The 12139-nt window shown below is 55.6% G+C and overlaps 1 protein-coding gene across 1 annotated transcript; it reads right to left on the reverse strand.

The window, feature by feature from the left end:
• Positions 1–510: 510 nt before the first annotated feature.
• Positions 511–7946, reverse strand: LOC116945747 (protein phosphatase 1 regulatory subunit 3E-like). Its single transcript, XM_032960263.2, has 2 exons — positions 7817–7946; positions 511–4227 (listed from the first exon to the last, which is right to left on the reverse strand). The coding sequence occupies exons 1-2, from the start codon at positions 7930–7932 to the stop codon at positions 3072–3074; spliced, it is 1272 nt and encodes a 423-aa protein (XP_032816154.2). The 5' UTR covers positions 7933–7946; the 3' UTR covers positions 511–3071.
• Between the last annotated feature and the right edge of the window lie 4193 nt (positions 7947–12139).

The following is a 12139-nucleotide window of genomic DNA, read 5'->3' on the forward strand; positions in this document are numbered from 1 at the left end:
TGGTCGCGTGGATTTTTCTCCGGGTCCTCTCGTTTTTCCCCTCCACTTTTAGAATCAACATCACCACGCGTTTACAGTCTCTGGCTGCTACGCATTTCCACATGCGCTATTACTTGTGGGCATTCATTTGTGGCCAGGTGGCTTATGAAAAAGAGCTACATGGCTCCACGGGGCCCTAACCTGGTAAGATAACAAAAAATGAAAAATAGTTCTCTAACAAGAGAGGGTGCGCGGCTCTGCGAGAGTTCCCGATGGGCTCGTCGTCGTCCCACCGCGCGATGCCGATAGCCCAAAGTGCACAAAACCTCGTAAAGAGACCCAGACTAAAGTCCGTCACTACCAGCAACCATTATCGTCAGCAGCACCACCACGACCTCCACCAGTAGCATCGACTCTCCATCGCCCAGTGGTGAAAATGTGAGCTCATTCATCCAACTGTCTTAGCGCACACGCATCCGTGCCATTAAAATTGTGTAAAACCCAGAAGCAAGGGGCGGCGGCCACACGGGGTTCGTGGTGTTTGGGATCATCGGCGTTTAATGCACAAACCCAGTCCGCTTTGGACAACGCACACTCGCACACGGCGCGACTCGACTGCAAACACGACCCGGAGAGGCGACGGCGCCGCGGCATCTCAGCTCGAACCTCTCACGTGGGAGCATCCCCCTATAAGGGGCCCAGGGAGTGACGCACGCACACACACAGACACAAAGACAGAGACCCCCCCATATAGCCTTACGCAGGCTGTTAGCGAGAACCCACGAAAGCATCCACGGTGCACGAGACAGGGGCGGTGGCCAGCAAAGCGCCCGGCCGCCTTTGTCTCCCCAGTGTCAATGTTTACACACTTCACCGGATACTCATTGAAGGCTGAGTGAACCTAGAGGAGGCCCAGGACCGATTCAGATAATCGTCACTGGTGGTGGTGGCCGTGAGCAGGGAATCGAGCTCCGGTCGCTGGATTTGTAGCGCAGTGCACTAACCGCTGCACTACCGCTCCCCGTATATACACACGCACAATTACAAAGATCCCCGTATAGCCTTAAGTGACTTTTGTGGCAAGTGCTGTTCGTGAACAGCTATGAAGGCCGGCACGGCGCACAAGGGAGTGGGTGGCCAGCACCACGCCCGAACGCCTTTGTCTCCCCAGTGGCGATGTTTACACATCGCACCAGGTACTCATTTGAGGCTGAGTCGAACTAGGGGAGGCTCAGGGCAGGTTAAGATAATCGTCGCGGGTGTCGGCCGTGAATACACTCAGATACACACACGCATAGCAAATAGGTCACTGCAATATGCAAGCAATTACAATGTATAACTTATACAGCACAGTATGTGTGTGTGTGTGTCCAATCAACGTCTCTCTCAGTGTCCTGTATATACACGACCCGAACAGAAAGCCGGCCGCCCCCTCGGAGGAGCGAGAGGCCCCCCCCCTCCGACCCCTGGATTCGCACCCCAGTGACCCCGCCCCCCTACTCGACCCTCGCTGGTGTTCACAAGCGCGACAGTTCGCGACAGTTCGCGACATCGCCCCCACCCCCCCCCGGGCAGCAATGTGACCACGGTGGTTTTGTGCGTGACTCCACGTGACTGGCTTCGACGTTCGCAAAAAAACTCATCAGCAGCTCCGTTGGTGGCGGCCAATTGCGATCGATACCGCCACCGACAACCACCACCATCACCAGCACCACCACACCTCGCAAATCGCTTCCTTCTGCCAGATCCCGCAGCAGTTGCACGGCCGGCATCTATATTGACCTTCATGGTGCGTTGTGTGGCATGCGGACAAAGTCTGTCGGGCGTGTCAGGCTCAATGGTGTGCCAGGTGGTGTGTCAGTAGATAAGTTGTGCCAGGTGGTGTCAGTAGATAAGTTGTGCCAGGTGGTGTCAGTAAATAAGCTGTGCCAGGTGGTGTGTCAGTAGATAAGTTGTGCCAGGTGGTGTGTCAGTAGATAAGTTGTGCCAGGTGGTGTCAGTAGATAAGTTGTGCCAGGTGGTGTGTCAGTAGGTAAGTTGTGCCAGGTGGTGTGTCAGTAGATAAGTTGTGCCAGGTGGTGTGTCAGTAGATAAGTTGTGCCAGGTGGTGTCAGTGGATAAGTTGTGCCAGGTGGTGTCAGTAGATAAGTTGTGCCAGGTGGTGTCAGTAGATAAGTTGTGCCAGGTGGTGTGTCAGTAAATAAGTTGTGCCAGGTGGTGTGTCAGTAGATAAGGTGTGCCAAGTGGTGTCAGTAGATAAGTTGTGCCAGGTGGTGTCAGTAGATAAGTTGTGCCAGGTGGTGTCGATAGATAAGTTGTGCCAGGTGGTGTGTCAGTAGATAAGTTGTGCCAGGTGGTGTCAGTAGATAAGTTGTGCCAGGTGGTGTGTCAGTAGATAAGTTGTGCCAGGTGGTGTGTCAGTAAATAAGTTGTGCCAGGTGGTGTGTCAGTAGGTAAGTTGTGCCAGGCAGGTTTGTCGAGTATATGTATGTGTCATGCAGGTGTGTCAGATTTAGGTGTGTCAGATGAACAGGTGTATTTGTTTGACAGATGTGTCATTAGACTAGTGTGTTAGGTAAACATGTTTGTCGGGTAGATATGCGTGCATCAGGTAGGTAAGGTAGACATGGGTGTATCAGGCTGGTGTATCACTGTAAACAGGTAAGGCAGAGAGGTGCATCAGGCTATACAGGTGCATGCGGCTGTTGTGTTTGGTGAAGTACAGGGGGGTTTCACTGTAATATTGTCCACGTCGCTGGTGGCCCGGAGTAGGCAGAACGTGCCGCACCTGTACAGAGAGGTATACTGGATGCGGTGAACCGGGTGCCGAACACAACAAACTGAATCTCTTGACGAGGACAGAGCCCGGCTAAAGTGAATGTCGCCAAGGCACTCGGGGGTGGAGGAGAGCTTCACAGCGCGACGGGACGAGCTCGCCCGCGCGTCGCGTCCACCCCCATGGGTCTCACCCCCATGGGTCTCACCCCCATGGGTCTCACGGGACAACGCGGGGCGGGTGGGGGGAGGGGAGTGGGGGAAAAGACCCCCCCCCCCCACACCCACCCCTCCCCCACCCCCCCCGACCCACCGCGTCACACGAAGTGGATCCAGCTTCGGTCGAGCTCCCGCGGTGGCCCCGGGCGCTCGCTGCGCACCTCCAGACGGTAGTTGGCGCCCCCGTTGTTGTCCCAGTGCTCGCGCCCCGCCACGCGGTACCGCACCGCCAACTCGAGCGCGCCGCCCGGCTGCAGGAAGGGCGGCGTGGGCAGCGCGAACGCGAAGCGGTCCGTGCCCGGCGCCGGATTCGGCTCGGCGAGCCCGGGGGGGGCGAAGCGGGCGCGCGCCTCGGCGTGCGTCCTCCACGCGTCGTAGGAGAAGCGCACGGACACCTCCTTCTCGAAGGCCACGTTGAGGACGCGCACGTGGCCCGTCACGCTCAGCTCGCCGGGCGCCACCGACTCGAGGCGCACGAGCTGAGCGCGCAGCCGGGACGCGAACTCGGGGTCGCCCAGCGGCTGCGCGAACGCGGCCTCGAGGCGCGAGCGGCGCAGGGGTTCGGACGCCGACAGCCCCGCCGCTCCTCCTCCTCCTCCGCCTCCTCCGCCTCCTCCGCCGCCTCCTCCGCCGCCTCCTCCGCCGCCTCCCGCCCCTTGCCCCCCCGGGCCGCAGCGGCCGCAGCAGCCGCCGGCGCCGTCCCAGGCGTCGAGGCGAGCGAAGCGGGCGAGCGCCCCGCGGTGCAGGGACTCGAGCACGTGCGGCGGCACGCGGGGCTCCTCGGACGAGCTGAAGTGGCGCACGACCGTGAGCTCCAGCCCCAGGGAGTCCGAGAAGCGCACCGACTTGCGGCGGCTGCACGGCGGCTCGGGGGGCGCCGGGCGGCCCGGCACGGACGGCAGCGACTTGGCGCGACGGCGCACGATGGGCGTCGGAGCGAACGGCGGCGGCGGCGGCGGAGCGAACGCGTCGGAGGGGTCGTGCGGCTCGCGGATGACGAGGGCGGACGCGGAGAGGTCTTCTGACCGCAGCTGCTTCCTACCCCGCGGCCTCGCGGAGTCGTGCTCCGCGGCCTCGCCCTGCCCCCCGTGCCCCGGGTCCTGCCCCTGTCCCGCCGCGCTGACGCCGAAGTCGTCGGCGAGGCGAGCGTGCTCGTACAGACCCGAGATGTAGCTCAGATTGCGCGGCATGAAGAGCGACACGAGGCCATCCATGGCGCCGCTCAGCTGCGTGTGACAGCGGACCCCGGGGCGCCTGTGGCTCCAAGTGGAGGAGTGGCGGGCGGGGGGGGGTGGGGTGCAGTCACGGCCAAGGGCACGAGGGAGAGAGAGACGGGAGGGGCGGGGGGAGAGAGGGACACTTAGCGTCAACTCCACGGTGCGGTGCCAAGTTCCAGTCGAGGCCAGCAGCTGCTGCGTGCCCACGCTGCTCACTGGGATTTAAAAGCCGCCGCCCCTCGCTCGCCCGGTGTCAACACCGGCCCCGTTTCATCATCGCCATCGCCGCCACCGCCGCCCATCACCATCATCCCCTGTCACCGTCACCTGTGTGACGAGTCCCGTAAACCAAAATAAAAACCCGCGCGGAAATGACCGCGTCCAATAAAATGGGGGGCGGGGGCGGGGGCGGGGGCGGGGGCGGGGGCGGGGAGGATGCGGATCCTGCGCCCTTCCTGGTCCGAGTTGAACCCCGGCCACCGGTGGCGCGGCGACTCTCACCAACGTCACCCCCCGTCACTCTGCCGCGCCTCATCCGGGGCCCGGAGGCGGAAAATTCGTCGCGACGTCGCGGGCGGGGGGGGGGCGGGGGGGGGGCGGGGCGGGGGGGGGCGGGGGGGGGCGGGGGGGGCGAGGGGGGGCGTGGCCGAGCTCGCGCGAGTTTCGAGTCGAGTGGATGAGCTAGAAGAGAAACCCAAAGCAAGCGGCCAACAACAAGGGGCGGTCGCATTCCTGCGCGCCGCGATCTCGCCAAGGGTGAAGTTTGTCCTTGTAAGGAGGGGCGGGGAGCGACCCCCCAGCCCCCACCCCGGCGACTTCCCACGCCGTCCGCCCGCGGCCTTGGCGAACGCGGCGCGAACCTCGCCGCGTTCGCCCCCGCGCACGGCGACGCCGCAACAAATAAACAACAAATAAACAACAAATAAAACACCGCACATGGCGTTGTGTCACTGAGCACACTGCGCGCCAGCGCAGTGTGCTCAGTGACACAGCCGTGAGTGACACACACTCATCATGGTGTGTGTGTGTCACTCACACATCATAGTGAGTGTGTGTCACTCACACACATCATGGTGTGAGTGACACACACACACATGGTGTGTGTGTCACTCACACACATCATGGTGTGAGTGTGAGTGACACACACACACACCATGATGTGTGTGTGTGAGTGACACTCACACACACATCATGGTGTGTGTGTGAGTGACACACACAGACTGTGTATGAGTGACACACACACACAGGCTGTGTATGAGTGCCACACACACACAGGCTGTGTATGAGTGACACACACACAGAAGGCTGTGTATGAGTGACACACACACAGACTGTGTATGAGTGACACACACAGACTGTGTATGAGTGACACACACACACAGGCTGTGTATGAGTGACACACACACATCATGGTGTGTGTGTGTGAGTGACACACACAGACTGTGTATGAGTGACACACACACACAGGCTGTGTATGAGTGACACACACACAGGCTGTGTATGAGTGACACACACACAGAAGGCTGTGTATGAGTGACACACACACACAGACGGTGTATGAGTGACACACACAGTGTATGAGTGACACACACACAGGCTGTGTATGAGTGACACACACACAGACTGTGTATGAGTGACACACACACAGTGTATGAGTGACACACACACACAGGCTGTGTATGAGTGACACACACACACAGACTGTGTATGAGTGACACACACACAGACTGTGTATGAGTGACACACACAGTGTATGAGTGACACACACACACAGACTGTGTATGAGTGACACACACACATAGACTGTGTATGAGTGACACACACACAGACTGTGTATGAGTGACACACACACACAGACGGTGTATGAGTGACACACACACAGACTGTATATGAGTGACACACACAGTGTATGAGTGACACACACACAGACTGTGTATGAGTGACACACACACAGACTGTGTATGAGTGACACACACAGTGTATGAGTGACACACACACAGGCTGTGTATGAGTGACACACACACACACAGGCTGTGTATGAGTGACACACACACAGGCTGTGTATGAGTGACACACACACAGGCTGTGTATGAGTGACACACACACAGTGTATGAGTGACACACACACAGGGTGTGTATGAGTGACACACACACACAGACTGTGTATGAGTGACACACACACAGGCTGTGTATGAGTGACACACACACACACAGTGTATGAGTGACACACACACAGTGTATGACACACACAGAGTGTATGAGTGACACACACAGTGTATGAGTGACACACACACTGTGTATGAGTGACACACACACAGTGTATGAGTGACACACACACAGGCTGTGTATGAGTGACAGTGTATGAGTGACACACACACACTGTGTATGAGTGACACACACACTGTGTATGAGTGACACACACACACAGGCTGTGTATGAGTGACACACACAGTGTATGAGTGACACACACACACAGGCTGTGTATGAGTGACACACACACAGTGTATGAGTGACACACACACTGTGTATGACACACACACTGTGTATGAGTGACACACACAGTGTATGAGTGACACACACACTGTGTATGAGTGACACACACACAGTGTATGAGTGACACACACACACTGTGTATGAGTGACACACACACAGTGTATGAGTGACACACACAGTGTATGAGTGACACACACAGTGTATGAGTGACACACACACAGGCTGTGTATGAGTGACACACACACACAGTGTATGAGTGACACACACACAGAGTGTATGAGTGACACACAGTGTATGAGTGACACACACACACTGTGTATGAGTGACACACACACAGTGTATGAGTGACACACACAGTGTATGAGTAACACACACACAGTGTATGAGTGACACACACACAGTGTATGAGTGACAGACACACACACAGGCTGGGTATGAGTGACACACACACAGACTGTGTATGAGTGACACACACAGTGTATGAGTGACACACAGTGTATGAGTGACACACACACTGTGTATGAGTGACACACACACACAGTGTATGAGTGACACACACACAGTGTATGAGTGACACACACAGTGTATGAGTGACACACACACAGTGTATGAGTGACACACACACAGTGTATGAGTGACACACACACAGTGTATGAGTGACACACACACAGTGTATGAGTGACACACACACACAGGCTGTGTATGAGTGACACACACACAGACTGTGTATGAGTGACACACACAGTGTATGAGTGACACACACACAGAGTGTATGAGTGACACACACAGTGTATGAGTGACACACACACACAGTGTATGAGTGACACACACACAGTGTATGAGTGACACACACACAGTGTATGAGTGACACACACACACAGGCTGTGTATGAGTGACACACACACAGTGTATGAGTGACACACACACACACAGGCTGTGTATGAGTGACACACACACACACAGTGTATGAGTGACACACACACAGTGTATGAGTGACACACAGTGTATGAGTGACACACACACACACAGGCTGTGTATGAGTGACACACACACACAGACTGTGTATGAGTGACACACACACAGTGTATGAGTGACACACACACACAGGCTGTGTATGAGTGACACACACACACCATAGACCCAGGCCCCACTGAGACACGGGTCTCCCTTCCCGTCTCCTGTCCCCGCGGGGGATCTTCTCCCCGCTCGCCTCCTCGGCTCCCGGCCCCCTCCCGGCCCCGACGCTCATCGCTCCGCGGGCCCCCCCCCCCCCCCCACGACTGCTCTCGCCCCCCCCCCACGACTCCCGCTACGAGCGCTGCGTGACTGCTCTGTGCGCGGTGACGGCGGCAGGACGTGACGCGCCAGAGACACGCCCCCTGGTCCTCATCACATCCTCCACTCTCACCTCATCACATCCTCCACTCTCACCTCATCACATCCTCCACTCTCACCTCATCACATCCTCCACTCTCACCTCATCACATCCTCCACTCTCACCTCATCACATCCTCCACTCTCACCTCATCACATCCTCCACTCTCACCTCATCACATCCTCCACTCTCACCTCATCACATCCTCCACTCTCACCTCATCACATCCTCCACTCTCACCTCATCACATCCTCCACTCTCACCTCATCACATCCTCCACTCTCACCTCATCACATCCTCCACTCTCACCTCATCACATCCTCCACTCTCACCTCATCACATCCTCCACTCTCACCTCATCACATCCTCCACTCTCACCTCATCACATCCTCCACTCTCACCTCATCACATCCTCCACTCTCACCTCATCACATCCTCCACTCTCACCTCATCACATCCTCCACTCTCACCTCATCACATCCTCCACTCTCACCTCATCACATCCTCCACTCTCACCTCATCACATCCTCCACTCTCACCTCATCACATCCTCCACTCTCACCTCATCACATCCTCCACTCTCACCTCATCACATCCTCCACTCTCACCTCATCACATCCTCCACTCTCACCTCATCACATCCTCCACTCTCACCTCATCACATCCTCCACTCTCACCTCATCACATCCATTCGCATCGCCTCCTACAAGCTCGTCGCATTGCCACCGCTCTCCTCTACTGCACCCCCTCCACCTCGTCCGTCTTCCCCACCTCGTCACATCCTCGGGGGGGGGGGGGGGGGGCGTTGCCCTCACCTGTCGTGACACCTCATCACCCTCACCTGTCGTGACACCTCATCACCCTCACCTGTCGTGACACCTCATCACCCTCACCTGTGGTGACACCTCATCACCCTCACCTGTCGTGACACCTCATCACCCTCACCTGTCGTGACACCTCATCACCCTCACCTGCCGTGACACCTCATCACCCTCACCTGCCGTGACACCTCATCACGCTCACCTGCCGTGACACCTCACCACCCTCACCTGCCGTGACACCTCATCACCCTCACCTGTGGTGACACCTCATCACGCTCACCTGTCGTGACACCTCATCACCCTCACCTGTGGTGACACCTCATCACCCTCACCTGTCGTGACACCTCATCACCCTCACCTGCGGTGACACCTCATCACCCTCACCTGTCGTGACACCTCATCACCCTCACCTGTCGTGACACCTCATCACCCTCACCTGCCGTGACACCTCATCACGCTCACCTGTCGTGACACCTCATCACGCTCACCTGCCGTGACACCTCATCACCCTCACCTGCCGTGACACCTCATCACCCTCACCTGTCGTGACACCTCATCACCCTCACCTGTGGTGACACCTCATCACCCTCACCTGCCGTGACACCTCATCACCCTCACCTGTCGTGACACCTCATCACCCTCACCTGCGGTGACACCTCACCACACTCACCTGCGGTGACACCTCATCACCCTCACCTGTCGTGACACCTCATCACCCTCACCTGTCGTGACACCTCATCACCCTCACCTGCGGTGACACCTCACCACACTCACCTGCGGTGACACCTCATCACCCTCACCTGTCGTGACACCTCATCACCCTCACCTGTCGTGACACCTCATCACCCTCACCTGTCGTGACACCTCATCACCCTCACCTGCCGTGACACCTCATCACGCTCACCTGCCGTGACACCTCATCACGCTCACCTGCCGTGACACCTCATCACCCTCACCTGTCGTGACACCTCATCACCCTCACCTGTCGTGACACCTCATCACCCTCACCTGTCGTGACCACCTCACCACGCTCACCTGCCGTGCTGTTGCTGCTGCTGCTCTGCGCGAGGGGGGGGGTTCGGGTAAAGTGACGTGATAATTATCGCCGCTGCTGCTGCTGCTGCTGTGAATCGGGTGGCTATTGTTCCCGGCAGAACAATGGGCGATGTGTTCCGGGCTCGGGGGGCCGGGGTGCCAAGCCGTGCCGCCAGGGGTCACGGCCTTCCCGAGCGCGTGCAAGCACACCAAGGACACGACTGGAACCAAAATCTTCTTTGGTTCTTTCGGTAAAGTCACGTAGAATGAGAAAATATTTTATCAATTTATTATTTTATTCTCATTCTACGTGACTTTACCGAAAGAACCAAAGAAGATGAATCATTGCAGTCACGAAAGCTTTAAATCGAAATGGAACCAAAATACTGGGTGCTTCAAAAAAATGTGAACACTTGGGAGAATTTACAACAGCACCACAAGAAATGTGGAGACCACCTGGAGAAGATTCCAGACACGTGTTGACCATTCTTGCGAACAAGCGGAGACTCTTGACTTTTAGAAGCTATTATCATACATCCTGAGACTTCCTTTGCCACTAACAAAATGTGACAATAGGTTTTCCCCCTTTTTTCTGGCCACAAAACAGGTATTGAGATGTTAAAACACCAAAACTGAAACCTTTTACGAGGAATCATGTCTGCTTTAACCACAATACTTGTGGTCAGAATGCAAACAACAACAAAAAACATGTTAAAGTGTATTATCCGTTCTATTTCCATTAAAAACGATAGTCGCATATAGTCGTTATAAAAATGTTTAAGCACCCCGTATATACAGATGCAGTATATGTTTACACATCCCAGCAGCCTCACGGCCATCTCGGAGTGCTCATGTTATTTATTTTGTTGCGTAGAGTTTTGGGTCCAACTCCGACCCAGCAAGCCCGGACTCTGGGGCTGCTGCTGATGATGAGTCACTAAATGTCGATGCCGGTACTGTTGAGTTTCGCTTGTGTTGAATCAATGCTGTTTTTAAAAGAAATGCACTCGTAGGAAGGAAGGCCCGTGCGGCTGATGGAATGTGTAAAAACATACTTTTTTTCTATTTTTTTAAGCGGAGGGGACAATATCTTGGGATATTTTTTGCCAGTATGGAAAATAAGAATAGGGTCTACTCTTTCTTAAAATGGAATAGGACGCGTTAAGATGTTCAGACGCCAACTAGAAATCTTTTGCAATGAATCAAGAATGCATTAATGCAGTACTTGATTCTTTGCAAAAGGTTTATATTTGGTGTTTGGACATGTTAACACAACTCAACCCTATTGTGGAGGGGACAAGAACGGGGAGGAGATGAGCCGTCCGCTCATCAAAATGGGGCAGACCGGGACCTCGACGCAGTCATCCGGCGCACAAACTCATGGGGGAGATGAACGATGGAAAATCGACGATTATATTTGCTGCTGCTGCAATATGGATTTATGGATTCAGGACGTGAGGCCGCCCCGCCCCCTACTGACCCCGCCCACTCCCACTGACCCCGCCCACCCCTACTGACCCCGCCTACCCCCACTGACCCCGCCTACCCCTACTGACCCCGCCTACCCCCACTGACCCCGCCTACCCCCACTGACCCCGCCCACCCTTACCTACTGAATCAGAATATGTATTTGTACTGGAGGAATCCGATGAGCTATAAAGCTCATTTTCACAGATGTCCAGTAGTTTCACTGATACTCAAAAAACATGCCTACCCCTACCTACTGACACCACCCACCACAACCTACTGGCTCCGCCCACCACTACTAAAATATAACGAGGCGACGTTTCGGGCAATGGCCCTTCAGATATTGCAACTGCCGCATCCTCCGAACTTGCGATGCCATAGTTCATGGAAACTCGATACTTACAGCCACACAACAACCAACTCTCCTTACCCTTAAATAATTTGAGACCGAAATGAAAACTCCCAACTTTGTAAATAAGGTCCATGGGCTCTAAACATTTGCTTGCAATACACAGTTTCTCTTGTTAGGAATTGTTTACGATGACTGTGTGAATTAGTTTAAATCCAACGACCAAACGCGGTCCCGCGATGCTCTGATGTTGAGGGGCTGATAGGGTTGTTTCGTGTAGTTTGTGGGTCATGGCTTGGTTCATGTCGTGGAGGAATTTGAAACTGGCATGAGGCCAGCACTGGATACGGTAGGACGAGCTACTGGAGGGGAGGGGACGCAGGGTGGCTTGAGAAGCGACCCAGACTGG

Source organism: Petromyzon marinus, chromosome 25 (assembly GCF_048934315.1).
Source record: "Petromyzon marinus isolate PM22_M1 ecotype Great Lakes invasive population chromosome 25, UKy_Petmar_22M1.pri1.0, whole genome shotgun sequence".
Taxonomy (NCBI): Eukaryota; Metazoa; Chordata; class Hyperoartia; order Petromyzontiformes; family Petromyzontidae; genus Petromyzon; species Petromyzon marinus.

What these genes read in the sequence shown, in the direction of transcription:
- LOC116945747 (XM_032960263.2), bottom strand. Translation starts at nt 7,932, where the DNA reads ATGAGCGTCGGGGCCGGGAGGGGGCCGGGAGCCGAGGAGGCGAGCGGG. An exon ending in CAGTGGGGCCTGGGTCTATG is followed by an intron (nt 4,228 to 7,816) that starts GTGTGTGTGTGT and finishes TTGGAGCCACAG; the next exon opens with GCGCCCCGGGGTCCGCTGTC.